Source organism: Rhinoderma darwinii, chromosome 1, assembly GCF_050947455.1.
Source record: "Rhinoderma darwinii isolate aRhiDar2 chromosome 1, aRhiDar2.hap1, whole genome shotgun sequence".
NCBI classification, from domain to species: Eukaryota; Metazoa; Chordata; class Amphibia; order Anura; family Rhinodermatidae; genus Rhinoderma; species Rhinoderma darwinii.
The window spans coordinates 199010611-199025126 of NC_134687.1; the positions used below are offsets into that span (position 1 = coordinate 199010611).

Sequence of the window (14516 nt, forward strand, 5' to 3'; positions counted from 1 at the left end):
AAACTTCTGGGGAATCCTCACTGAATTTAAAAGTTTTAATCCCTCCCCGAGGTCACTACTTGGGCAGTCTTTGAGTGCCAGGGGCTTCTGGATGTGGGTCATCAGAACCCTTCTGTCGAGAAATTTTCTCGGCATGGTCCCGATCTCCCACACCTCCAGACCCCACCGGCGCACCATCTTCAAAACCAGGGCGGCATAAGCCGGGAGATGCCCGTGGGGTCTACGCAGGTCTTTCACTTGGCCTCCTCTCTCCCATTCCTGGAAGAAGGGCTGAAACCACTCCCTGCAGGAGAGAATCCACCAAGGAGCCCTCTCTTGTCCGAGGTTTGCTAGATTAATCTTAATAAAAGTGTTCACTAGGAACACCACTGGGTTGACCATACCTAACCCTCCTAGTCTCCTTGGTAGATACGTGACTTCTCTCTTAATTAGGTTAAGCCTGCTCCCCCACAACAGCTGGAAGAACAGGCTATAGACCCGAGCCCAAAGAGGTTCTGGCAAGATGCACACACTGCCAAGGTAGAATAACATGGGCATCAGGTAAGCTTTGGCCAAATGAACCCTTTCTCTAAGGGTTAAGGACCAACCCTTCCATTGGCCGACCTTCTGGGCAACTAAGTTTAGCCTGCCATCCCAGTTTTTCTTGGGATAATCACCCGGGCCAAATTCCACTCCTAAGATCTTTGCAGACCCCTGAGGCTCAGGAAGGGTGTCCAGGAGACCAAAACTAGGATCTCCTCCTCCCAGCCAGAGACTCTCACACTTTTCACGGTTAATCTTGGACACAGATGCCCGCGAGTAACATTCCACTTCTGACATCACCCACTCCGCCTCCCCTTGCGAGGAGACGAAGATGGAGACGTCATCCGCGTATGCAACCACCCTCTGAGTGGCTTCTGGCCCTTCCAAGCCGATCCCGATCCCCGCCAATAGTCCACGGTCAACCCTTCTAAGAAAAGGGTCAATCGCGAACACATATAGCAAGGGACTCAGAGGACAGCCCTGGCGGACACCAGACCCAACCTCAAAGGGGGTTCCAACCCAACCGTTAACCAGTGCAAAAGTCTCTGCCCCAGCGTATAAGGTCTGGAGCCAATTGACAAACCCACCCGGCAGGCCATACCTCAGAAGGACCGACCATAGATACTCATGATTCACCCGGTCAAACACTTTGGCCTGGTCCAAGGACAGGACGTACCCCTTCCACTGGCCAGAATTTCCCCGCTCCACTACCTCTCTGACACTGAGGACTGCACTAAATGTGCTGCGGCCTGGAACGGAACAATGCTGGACAGGTGAAAGGAGCCGGGGTGCAAATTTCACCAACCGATTAAACAGCACCTTGGCGAGAACCTTTCTGTCCGTATTGAGGAGCGCTTTATATGGACGCCAATTCTCAATACGAGTCGAATCCTTACCCTTTGATAGAACAATCAAAGCTGACCTCCTCATTGACCTCGGCAGAGTGCCCGAGGATAGACACTCATTAAACACTGATGTCAAGAGGGGAACTAGGGTTCCTTTAAAGGTCTTATAGAATTCGGATGTTAAGCCATCCGGCCCTGGCGATTTTTTCAGACCTAGCCCGTCAATCGCCAGCATTACTTCCTCTTCTTTGATTGGATCTATCAAAACATTAAGAGAGGAATCCTCTCCTGGCTCGGGAACAGTTTCAGCCAGGAAAGCCGACATCTCCTCTCGGTCTGGATCCTGCTTACCCAAAAGGTGAGCGTAGAAGGATCTAACGATCTCCATAATCCCTGACTTGGATCTCCTCAGGGACCCTGTACTGTCTATTAGTCCAGTCACAATTTTACGACTCACTGACATCTTACAGTTCCTGTAGGGGTCGGGCGAGCGGTACCTCCCGAAATCCCTCTCAAGAACCAAAGATGCGTGCCTATCATACTGACACCTCTTGAGCAACGCTTTCACCCCGGAGATCTCCACCTGGCTACCTCCGGCCGAGACCAGATGTTCGAGTTTCCTCCTCAGTTCCCGATATAGGCGGTACCTGCTCATGGACCTGAGGCCTGAAAGCCGGCGGAAAAATCCTGCCACCCGATATTTGAACAACTCCCACCATTCTGACTTAGTGCCACCTAGATCCAACAAAGGTACCTGGTCCTGAAGAAAATCCTCAAAGGCCTGTCTTATCTCTGCTTCTTCCAGGAGAGTGGAATTCAGCCTCCATATACCTCGTCCCATCCGGAGGGATTCTGCAATGTCCAGAGAAAACAAAATCATACAGTGGTCGGAGAATTCCACCTCAACAACGGACACTGGTGAAGAGATGGCTTCCTCCTTCAAAAAAAACCTGTCTATCCTAGACCTACAACTACCTCTTTGATAGGTGAACCCGGGGTGACCTGGGGTATGTCTATTGTAGACATCCACCAGGCGAGCCTCGCTAGCTATGCTATTTAAGGCCACGCTATCATAGCCCAGTCTATCTTTGGAACCTCCTCTATCACGGGGTCTAACGACAGTGTTAAAATCACCTCTAAAGATGACCTGCCGACTGGAAAAAAGGAAAGGCTTAATCCTCATAAAGAGACTTTTTCAGTCCCACTTTGTTTGGGGACCATAGAAGTTAATTAGCCTTAATTCTTGTCCCTTCATGAGAACATCTAAAATCAGGCACCTCCCCATTTCTAATTCTATCATCCGTCGGCATTTTACCGATGCAGTGAAAAGAACCGCCACACCACTATATGGCTCAGACGCAAGAGACCAGTAGGAGGGTCCACGTCGCCAATCCCTCCTGGCTTTTACGACATCTGCCAAAAGTGACAGTCTGGTCTCTTGCAAAAACAAAACGTCAGCTTCAACTCGGCTGAGAAAATCAAAGACTGCAAATTTAGCCATATCTGACTTAATGCTAGCGACATTAATGGAAGCCAGCGTCAACGGTGCAGGTACCGCCATCCTGGATGATAAAATTAGATGGATTTCTTCTTCCCTCCCCTGTCGTGATCTGAAGAGGACCCTCCAGACCCTTTCTCTTTAGTTCTTTTTTTGGAGGTAGTGGAGTCCATCTCCTCCTGGCGGACCTCCCCTCCCCCTCACTCACACTCCCATCCTCGTCCCCTTGTCCCAGGTTGACCCCTGCCCCAGAGGCCTTTGTACCTCTCGGGGGAAGGGGCCCAACACCCCCTGAGACCCCTACCTCACCCTCCTCCTCACTTTGCTGAGGAGCTGGAATATCTATGAGGGCTTGGTAGTGGTTGGGGGAGAGCACCAGAGGGGTGCAGATTTTTCCTTCCGTGGCCGGGGCTTGGCCAGATGACTTTGGCCCCCTCAAGATCTTATCCTGTGTCCCAGATGTTTTTTTTAGCTGTACCCTCTCTTCCTCACCAACACTTTCATATTGGGAGGATTGAGAGTCCTCAGCCGCTTGCTCCCTCTGGATCTTCTTGACCTCCTCATCCAGTTCAGCGTCCCCAAGGGCATCCGTCTCCAGGGCAGGCTCCGGGTTCAGGCCAGAGGTCCCCCCAGTTACCTGGGCTTCCCTCAGCTCCCTCTCCTTTTGCCTCTTCTCGAGCCTTCGATGGTAGGAAGGCTGGAGCCCTTTCCTTGATGTCTTCACTTGCCCTTTTGCCCTGCCATCTCTGCATGCCTCCTCACCCACAGGAGCCACCCCACTCTCTTCTCCTGCAGGCTTGGAGACAGCATTGACCACGGAGCGAGGACACCTACTGAATGGGTGACCTAAGTCACCACACAGATGACACCTAATCTGGCCACACGATGTAGCTAGATGACCTACCCCCCCACAATGAGCGCATTTCTGCACCGTGCAGGCCGCGCTCAAGTGCGAGGGGTCGCCACACCGGTGACACAGCCTCAGCTGTCCCTGGTAGAAGACCAGGATGCGATCCCTCCCAAGGAAAGCAGAGGATGGAATGTGGGACACAGTTTGCCCCAGACGCTTAAGTTTCACCATTAACGTCCAGGCCCCGACCAGATGCCAAACTCATCCAGATTTTTCCTGGGCATCTCCGCTACCTCTCCAAACCGACTTAACCAGGTCATGATGTCAACACAAGAAAGTGACTCGTTACGGGTGAGAACGGTCACCTTCTTGAGACCATTCTGGCGGGATATTGCTTGTGCAGCAAAATCCCGCCAGCCGGGCTCGTCCTTCACCAGCTCATAATTCCCCCAGAAGACCTCCAGGCCTCCCGGTTGAACAAAGCTGATGTCAAACTCAGCTGAGCCATGAGGGTGTATCAGGGCAAAGATGTCACGTGCCCTGAAGACCATCCCCAGCAACAGCTTCACCACCGTCTTTCTGGGGGGACAGATCTCATTGCCGCGCCACCGGAGACGGACCACATTCCTCCTGACCACAGCCTGCCCGGTTGTCGGGAGTGACCACTGATCCCCTCTTTTCTCTCGGAAGGCCTCCAACCCGTACCTATCTATCCAGAAAGATAGGTCCCTCTGCACACCCCCTACAGTTAGGGACTGCTTCCCCTCCCTTAAGGCCTGCAGGAGGCGCTGTTGCAAGTGACCTTCCCCAGGGCCAAAGGACGAGGATGGGTGGGCTGGTGGTCCTCCCCCCACTACCCCAGCATAAGTCCTGCTTGGGGCACTGGGAAGAGGAACACCAGGCCCCCCCACATCACCGGCTGATACATTCACCCGCGATCCTACCATTCTCTTGGCCAAGCCAGGTTCTTTATTTTTTTGCTTTTCTGTTACCTTTTCTGCCCTGACCCCAACACCCACCTCTGCATCATCAGGTGCAGCTATGGAGGGGCCACCAGCTGACATAAGCGGCACCTCCACGCGACCCTCCGCATCATCGGTGTCCATATCACTTGCCAGGGCAGGAAAAGACACTCCTTTATCTGCAGAAACATTTTTTTCCACATCTTTTTTTTTACTTTTACTTTCTTCATTAACTTTATCAGTGATTTTTCCTTTTTCAGGGCTGCTTTGCAGCGGCTGTTCTGCGCTTATTCTTGCCAGGCCACTCCCCTGCTCCGCTCCGGAGTGGCTGGCTCCGCCCCTCACAGAGGCTCTGACTCCGCCCTTATCCGAGGCATCGGGTGCCTGCAGACCTATCACGCTGGCCGGTCCCGGTGTGACAGGACCGGCCACGTTACAGGCACCCGACCCACGGGACCGCGCTGCAGCCGACTTCCGGTCCGCCCCCTCCTCCGATGCACGGCTCACACCGCTCACCGGTCTCCGGGGCTCGCCGTCAGCCGGGTCTGGGACCACGCCCCCTGCTGCGTTCCGGCTGCCAGCGCCGCCCACTTCACAGTAAGCAGCGTCCAGCGCCATTTTGCCCGTCCTCGTTTCAATATTCCCGCTTTCCCGCCCCGACTCCACTGCAGATGCCGGGGCTCGGGGGCTTGCGGGATCTGCACTCTGGACCAGAATCTCTTCTGACCCGGAGTGCAGGGGAGACCCATGAACATATACGAGCCTCACCTCTTGTTTTAGCCGTCTCTCCTCCCTCTGCTTCTGTCTCAGCTTCTTCTGCGCTTCTCTGCTGCTGCACTCCGTGCTTCCTCCTCCGGGGGCAGATCCGAGCCAAAGCTGAAACTCTCCAAAGACACGGGGGACTCCTGATCCTGGATCTGTGTTAGTATCCCGGGGGGATGCTCTCCCTCCGACCCGGAACTGGACTCTGGCAGGCGCGCCATGTTGGGAGAGATCTCCTCCCTCACCGTGAGCACCCCTGACTCACGCGGTGCCCCAGAGACTGACTCACTATCAGGGAACGGCACCGGCATGTCAGGGGTTTCTCCCACGGTGATCTCCATGCTGGTCTCCATGCTGGTCTCAGCTGCCTCCTCTTGCTGTTTCCCCCCTCTCTGGCTTGCGTCAGCCATTGCCTGGAATCTGTCTTCGTTTTTCAGTTTTTCGGCAAAGACTCCCCCTCCGGTCATTATCGTTCCCCTCCGCTCCTCCACCTCCTTCACTTCCCTTAGCAGGGCACGGACCTGTGCAGCGAATTTCGCCCGCTTGCTGCCCGATGACTTTACCGCCCTAGGCCGGGCCATGGTCAGGTCACCGCGGATTCGCTGCAGGGACCTCCCCAGGTCTTTATACTCCTCCATGTGGGCCACCAGGCGGGAGCCAAACGTGGCGGCGTCTTCTCCTGGCCTCATTGACCCCCACTCGGACGGGTCCCTGCAGCCTTGTTGATCCATTCCCAGTTGTCCTTCTCCTCCTCTCCTCACGGCATGCTGCGATGCCCCAACCCTGGGAGAGGACGAGGCCACGCTGTTACTGCCTCGAGATGTCCTTCTCTCCCCCAGGACTGGCTCCACTTTCCCAGCTGGCTGGGATGTCCCTCCACCCCCCACCGGCCTTCTCCGGAGGGTGGAGGACCGGGACTCCATCTCCAGATGGAGCCCCCCTAGGGGCACTCTGCTAGCCCAGGCAGGTGTAATAAACCTGGGCAGGTGAAAAAGGCAGAGTCCCTGGGACGGTAGTTGCTCCAAGCACAGTGCACCACACCCAAAACACTCCTCTCTCCTCAGAGATCAAGCTCGTTCTGGCACCTGTCTTAGCCTGAAACCACCACTACTGTCTACATTGCCTCAGGTACACTTTATGGACTATAGACATTGCATTGTACCTGTTTGGCCAGCTGCTATCCTGCTACGCGGTACGGCCCAGTGGGTCTACACCAGGGGTGGGCAAACTTTTTGACTCGCGGGCCACAATGGGTTCTAAAATTTGACAGAGGGGCCGGGCCAGGAGCATTTGGAGGGAGTGTTTGGGCCGGATATACTAAAGCATTAAATGTAGTGTGTGCAAACCTCATAGCACAGTAAGAACACTACAACCCAATTTATTAACTGTCTTTCAAATGTGAAAAATAGCCCTTATCAGTTAATAAATTTGTCTCAAGGAATATGCAAGATATGGCATTTACATACTATTTCGCAGATACTGGGAGAAGGAAATGTAAATAGATTAAAATAACATACGCACTGTGATTTATCAAGAAAAAAGTTCTGTTGACTCTGTAAATTAGCTGCCAACCTCTGAGCAGTAGCCGCCCGTTCTTGTGTTGACTGCTTGCTAGCATAGTTTGCATGGTTCGTGGCAAAGTGACGGCTGATATTGTACTCTTTGAAAACCGAAGGGCTTAATGGTGACGTGAAACGAAGTGAAAATTAAAGTGAAATAAAGAGAAATACGCGCCACATTAACCCCTTAATGACCGGGCCATTTTGCACGTTAATGACCAAGGATTATTTTTTGTTTTTCCACGGTCGCATTCCAAGAGTCGTAACTCTTTTTTTATTCCGTCGACATAGCCGTATAAGGGCTTGTTTTTTCCGGGACGAGTTGTATTTTGTAATTGTACCATTTTTAGATGCTTATAACATATTGATTAACTTTTATTAACTTTATTTTAGGAGAGAATTGAAAATAAGCAGCTATTCCAGCATTAATTTTCACGTTATAAATTTACGCCGTTTACTATGCAGCGTAAATAACATGTTAACTTTATTCTATGGGTCGGCACGATTACAGGGATACCAAATGTGTAAAGGTTTTATATGTTTTTTCTACGTTTGCACAATAAAAACCCTTTTAGAAAAAAATTACTTGTTTTTGCATCGCCGCGTTCCAAGAGGCGTAATTTTTTTATTTTTCCGTCGATGTGGCCGTACGTGGGATTGATTTTTGCGGGACAATGTGTAGTTTTCATTAGTACTATTTTGGGGTACATAGGACTTATAGATGAACTTTTATTTTATTTTTTATGGGGGGAATGGGAGAAAAGAGAGAATTTTGCCGTTGTTTTTTGCGTTTTCTTTGGACGCCGTTCATCCGGCGGTTTAATTAATGTGTTCATTTTATTGGTCAAGTTGTTACGATCGCGGGGATACCATATATGTGTATGTGTGATTTGTTTTGACCGTTTTATTAAATAAAACCACTTTTTGGGCCAAAAAAGTAGTTTTATTTGACTTTGACTGTAATTTTTTTTATTTTTTTTTTCACAAACTTTATTTAACGGTTTTACTTTTTTTTTTTTAGTCCCACCAGGGGACTTCACTATGCGATATGCCGATCGCATATATAATGCTTTGGTATACTTCGTATACCAAAGCATTATTGCCTGTCAGTGTAAAACTGACAGGCAACCTGTTAGGTCATGCCTCTGGCATCGCCTAACAGGCAGATGCTGAAGACAGACCTGGGGGTCTTTGTTAGACCCCCGGCTGTCATGGAAACCCGACGGCGACCCGCGATTTGTTTGCGGGGGCGCCGATCGGGAGACAGAGGGAGTTCCCCCCCTCTGTCAAACACATTAAATGCCGCTGTCACTGTTGACAGCGGCATTTAATGGGTTAAACTGCCGGAATCGGCGCGTGCTTCGATTCCGGCAGTTGCAGCAGGAGCCAGGCTGTGTATAACAGCCGTGCTCCTGCCGCTGATCGCGTGGGTAAACTGTCAGTACCCGCGGGATCACAGGACGGATATATCCGTCCTCCTGCGCGAACTAGCAGCTGCTGAGGACGGATATATCCGTCCTTCGGCGTTAAGGGGTTAACAACGGTCAATGTGTTTTGAGTGCGCCATCTATTGGGAAAACGTGGGCATTGCAGGGAAAGGGGAAAAAAAAGGAGGTTTTTACTATTATTTGGACAAGTTCGGCGGGCCGGATTAAAAAGCCTAACGGGCCGTATGTGGCCCGCGGGCCGTAGTTTGCCCATGTCTGGTCTACACCCTACGCCGTGACAATTACGGTCTGCTGGACCCTGTATCTAAGCCTACCTTGTGGTAGGCTTAGATACAGGGTCCAACATAGAGTATCACACATGGGCCCTGCATCTAAGCCTACCACATGTGTTACGAATAGTTTTTTTTGTGTTTGTGTTTTTTTACAGGTTCGGTCGTTGGACTACGTCGGATTCGAGGACTACTTCGATGACGGCTTTTTTTTATTATCAATAAAATGGTTAATGAGGGTTGTGTGGGGGGGTTTTTATTTCAATAAAATATTTTTTCTATGCCTTTGTGTTTTTTTAAACCTTATTACTACCGCCTTAGCAATGGCCGCCGGCTGATTGACAACGTCCATTACAAAGGTGGGGCTTAGTGTTAGCTGGTGCAGAGGCTAACACTAACCCCCATTATTACCCTGACAGCCACAGCCACCAGGGGTGCCGGGAAGAGCCGGGTACGATCCAGTACTTGATCATCTGTAGTGATGGTCGGACACTGGGGTGGCCGCGGGCTGGTATTATCAGGCTGGGAAAGGCTAGAAAAAGTGTCCCTCCCCCCTTCCCCTTGGTAAGGCTAGCCTGCTGCTGCTTTATTGTATCTGGCTGGTTATGAAAAAAAAATAAAAATAATTGGAAAGAACGATGTGGGGTCCCCCCCAATTTTCATAACCAGCCAGATACAACACAGCAGCAGCAGCCTAGCATTACCAGGGTGGGGAAGTCACTGTTTTGGGCCTTCCCCAGCCTGATACTACCAGCCTGTGGCCGCCCCGGTGCCCGTCCATCACTACAGATGGTTGGGTACTGGTCCGTACCCGGCTCTTCCCAGTACCCCTGGTGGTGGTGGGTTCCGGGGTAATAATGGGGGTTAGTGTTAGCCTCTGCACTGGCATAACATTAAGTCCCGCCTTAGTAATGGACACTTTCAATCAGCCAGCATATATTACTAAGGTGGTAATAATAAAGTTTAAAAAAATACAAGGACATAGAAAAAATATTTTATTGAAATAAAAAAAAACACACACAACCCTCATTAACCATTTTATTGAGAATAAAAAAAAAACGCTGTCATTGAAGTAGTCCTCGAATTCAACGTAGTTTTATAAGGGAGGGGACAAATTTACTGAAGTTCTAGATGTACATGTAAGTGGGGGGGGGGGGACACCACACGGAATCTTTGCCCCGGGTAAAGGAAAACTTAGCTACACCTCTGCATTTATGGTCATTGCTAGAGTCCTGGGTTTGAATCTGAAAAAAACATACTGTCAGGTAATTCAGATCGTGAGGCCTACTGGGGACAGTGAGTGATGACAACTTCTGTACAGTGCTGCAGAATATGTTGGCTATATATATATATATATATATATATATATATATATATATATATATATATATATATATATATATATGTTATATATATTTATATATATATGCATGCAACAAAAATAAATAAATAATTGCTCCTCTGTATTCACTATTCCTATCTGTTAAATCCTCATATAATGATGTTTGTGATCAGTAGCTTTTCTAGGTCTAAATATTTAGATATACAACCAGGTAAATCTAGAAGAGGTTACATAGTATTATGTGTATGGGCATGTGTAAATGTACCCATATCTGCTGTGATATCACAATCAGTATTAGGATATTGACTGAAAATTACCTCCAATGACCTTTTTACATAGATGAACAATACTGGAAATAGATAAAAGATGGTTTAATATGATCACCGACAGCCTGGCTGCACTAGAAATCACCATCTGATTGCAGTAATAGGCTGCAATGGAGCTGAAGTGATGAAGTCAAAAAAGCGGGGGAGTCAAATATGTCTAATGTAGCAACTGTTATGTATGACCGACAAGCTTGACTGACCGTAAGATTACTGTATCACTTTACTTACCATCGTTGTATCTCACGGTATAGTAAGCAACCAATATATACAATTTAGGGGTTTATAGCAAATTTGCATTGGGTTCACTAATGAATAGGATGTTACATTTGGGCACCATGCATTTTACACCCTTCTAAGCAGTCTAATGTCTTCACCCATTTATATAATATACTGTCAGGTTCATTCACTTCTAATTAAACTGGCAATACTGTTTGGTGTATCCCTGTAGTAGGCACCAGGTACACACACATGCATGGCCTCTATATAATCTCTACAGCTACAAAGGTCATGCTGCTCTAAGACATTTAATTGGTTCAAGTTGTAATTGTAGATACACAAAAAGGCTACAAATAGCAATAACATATGCAATAAAACAAAGGATAGGGTGTAAATAAAGAGGCTGCCATATGGAGAGGCTGTGCCTTTTTTACGTCTCCAGCTCTGCAGTCATCATTTTAAACTAGTGGAGTGTGAAGGGGAAGCTGCAGCTGCAATAAACATTATAAGCCCTATGTATGAATGAGAGACAAAGCACTGTAATATAAAAAACAACGGGAACAAATATGCAGAAAGACAAAAGCAAACACGCCACGTATGTGAAAAAAGAAAAATGCACCTACAAAATATACATTAGTCATAATAAAAACCGGTCCATTGCTGAGATATAAACACTTTACGGGGTGTCTATATTTTGTAAAACTATATATGTACTATATTGTACATTACATATCTATTATAGCATAGTTTATATGAATAGAATCTATTGTACTTATAAATACTTAAAGTTTATATTTTAGATCTAAATAACAATTGCAAAAATTATTTCAACTGCTAATTAAAGCTAAAACGCAGGAAATGTTGATGTTTATTTCAGCTAAAATACACAGTAAATGATATATGGAAACAATAGATAAGAAACATATCTGTCTAACTATATAAACACTAATACTAAAGGAATAAAATAAATATTTCTGATCTGCTTCAGTTACACCTATAAAATCATATTAAAATACTAAACATGCAGAATTTACAACCAAATGATGACTGTGAATATTAGATAGATTGTATAAAGTATTAATATGTGTGTCATTATATACTAATATTTGCTTTACATCTTAGATTTAATATGTCCTCACCTGATACATCCATTGCCTATGTAGAAACCTCTCTTCCAGTTGGTCATGTTAGATTTTACAGTTCCATATATTGTCCTCTGTATGATATAAACGCTGCTTATTACAGAGGCCATTAGCTCTGTGTACAATGAAAGGATACACTGAGGAGAACAGCATGAAGAGTCAAAAGATATTCCAGATTTTCTCCCCTGCAGCAACAAAACCCTTGTGAGCATCATTTGCAGTACAATCAATGGTACTTTCAAGGACCACTGGCTGATGAGGGATGAAGCAAATCACTAACTGAATGTATACGCCACCCCCCTCCGTACCAATGATTGGATGATGAGTACACCTGTACAGAAACTAACCACAGCAATCCAAATGGACTGGTGGAAAGCTTTTAATGGTAAACGAATAGTAAACATTTATGAAAATCCAGAAATATTGCCGTTTCGAGCACTGAGCCCTCACAATAGGTTGACACTACCTGTCACTTTTCAGCTTGTGTTGTTAACTCTAGGGGCAGCACTCGTCAGAGGGTAGGTTTATAAAGAAAGGTAACAGGAGGATTACACCATTAACAATTAGTGAAGGGGACAGCTCAGCTCCCCCTCCCTGCACAGTGATCACTGCACATGTCACAGAGCATGCTCACAACATTCTCCCAAATAGGACATTTCTGACTGGTATTTTTCTTATGTCCATTTGCCTGCTGTAAAACAAATCTATGCAGCTGCTGTTCAAAAAAAATAATAAATAAATATTGTGGGCTCAATCTAAATTTCGTATCCGTATGTTTATAGAGTATTGGAGGAAACCGGAGAATACCTGTAGGAAACGCACATAAACACATGGATAACGAACAAACTACATGCAGATATTGCCCTTGGTCCGATTCTAACCCAGGACTCCAGTGCCGCAAGGCAACTATGCTGACCACTCAGCCACCATGCTGTATAAAGTCTGCCTCCATTCCAAGGGTAAGAGTGTACTCATCGATCTACATTTTTGACACCATCACATATTCCTAGTCATCACATGAACAAAAGAATAAAAACTATTAAAAAAAGACACACAAAAACATGCACACTTCAGCTGTCCTGCTGTCTCTCTGGAACCTAGGCATGTTCCCCCTCATCAGAGGCTGCATACATATCTATAATGTTGGAAATACCTACATGCATTAAAGTGTAGCTCCAGTTGTACTTTGCTGCCCGAACTGACATAGGGCATGGAGAGCGATCTTGCACACTGGGCGTTAGTTGCCATGGCAACTATACGACGCTTAAAAAGTATCAAGCATGGGTCCACTTATAAAAGGACCCATGTGTGATATTCTCTGGCTGTCGTCTAATTGCCATAGCAACTGCACCACCCAACGCGCAGGAGCATCTCTCCACGCCTAATGTAAGTTTCATTCGGAGAGTACAACTGGAGTGACACTTTAACTCCTTAATGCATTATGACGTACATCTACGCGATAAGCGTTAAAGGGAAGTATGGAGCGGGTTCACGGGCTGTATAATACAGCCGACAGCTCACTGCAATGGGCGGAACCAAAGAAAACTTTGATTCTGCCCGTTTAACCTCTTAGACGACGCGGTCAATCGCGACCGCAGCATCTAAGGTGTTAGAAAGAGGGGGGCAGCCTCTCCGATGCGATCGCGAGGTGGCGACAGTTGTCATGGCAGCCTGTGAGCTGAATGAAGGCCCCTCGGACAGCCATAGTCAGGGCTTCATAGGACACTCTCAGTATAACGATATACTGCAATACATTAATATTGCAGTATATCATGCAAGTAATCCAACGATTGCTGGTTCAGGTGCCCTAGGGGGACTAGTAAATAAGTTAAAAACAATTAAATAAAGTTTTTTTTAATATATAAAAAAAAATATTAAAAGTTCAAAAGACCACCCTTTTCCAATTTTTTCCCAAACGCAATGTAAAAAAACCAAAAACAACATAACTGGTATTGCCACGGCCGTATAAATACGTACTATTACAATATAACTTTACACTAACACTATAAAAAAATATATAAAAACCACAAAATTGCTGTTTTTTTGGTCACCTTAGCTCCCCAAAAAAATTGAATAAAAAGTGATCACAAAGTCACATGTAGGCCAAAATGGTACCAATAAATACTACAGCTCGCCCCTGCAAACAATAAGCCCTTACACTGCTCAATCGACGGGCATAAAAAACGGTAATGGCTCTCAGAAAGTGGCCATACAATGCAATTTTGTTTTTTTAACAAAGTTTTTTTTCTATAACAGTGGTAATAAACAAATTAAACTATATCAATTTGGTATCGCTGTAATAATATCAACCCATAGAAGAAAGTTAACATGTTGTTTTTCCCACACGATGAACACCATAAAAACAAAACAGTTGCTGTTTTTTGCCCATTTCACCCTACAAATAATTTTTTCTCAGCTTCCCAGGACATTATATGGTACATTAAATGTTGCCATGAAAAACTACAACTCATCCCTCAAAAAACAAGCCCTCATAAGCCTATGGAAAAATAAAAAAAAAGTAGCATTTGGAAGGCGGGGAGGAGAAAACGAAAATTGGAAAACCGAAAATTGACCTGTCATTAAGGGGTTTAAGTTTTTCTGTAACAACACCAAACTTCAATACAGAGACTCATTTATGAAAATTTGTGCAAAACGGTGCACTGTTTTGGCAGAAACCTTATGTGGATTCATATTGCCATCCACATCAATGTTCACACATATATACACAAAAATGTCAGCTAGGCCCCATGCACACGACCATAGATTTTCTCCGTA

General features: G+C 46.6%; 1 protein-coding gene across 1 annotated transcript in view; it reads right to left on the bottom strand.

Annotated features, from left to right (window-relative positions):
• The window catches only part of MTHFD2L (methylenetetrahydrofolate dehydrogenase (NADP+ dependent) 2 like), a 101363-nt gene extending 89381 nt beyond the window's left edge, over positions 1-11982 (bottom strand). The window contains exon 1 of the mRNA XM_075849789.1: positions 11739-11982. Within this exon, the coding sequence (XP_075705904.1) occupies positions 11739-11956 (218 nt within the window). The 5' untranslated portion in view covers positions 11957-11982. The remainder of the gene's footprint in view (positions 1-11738) is intronic.
• Positions 11983-14516: the final 2534 nt, after the last annotated feature.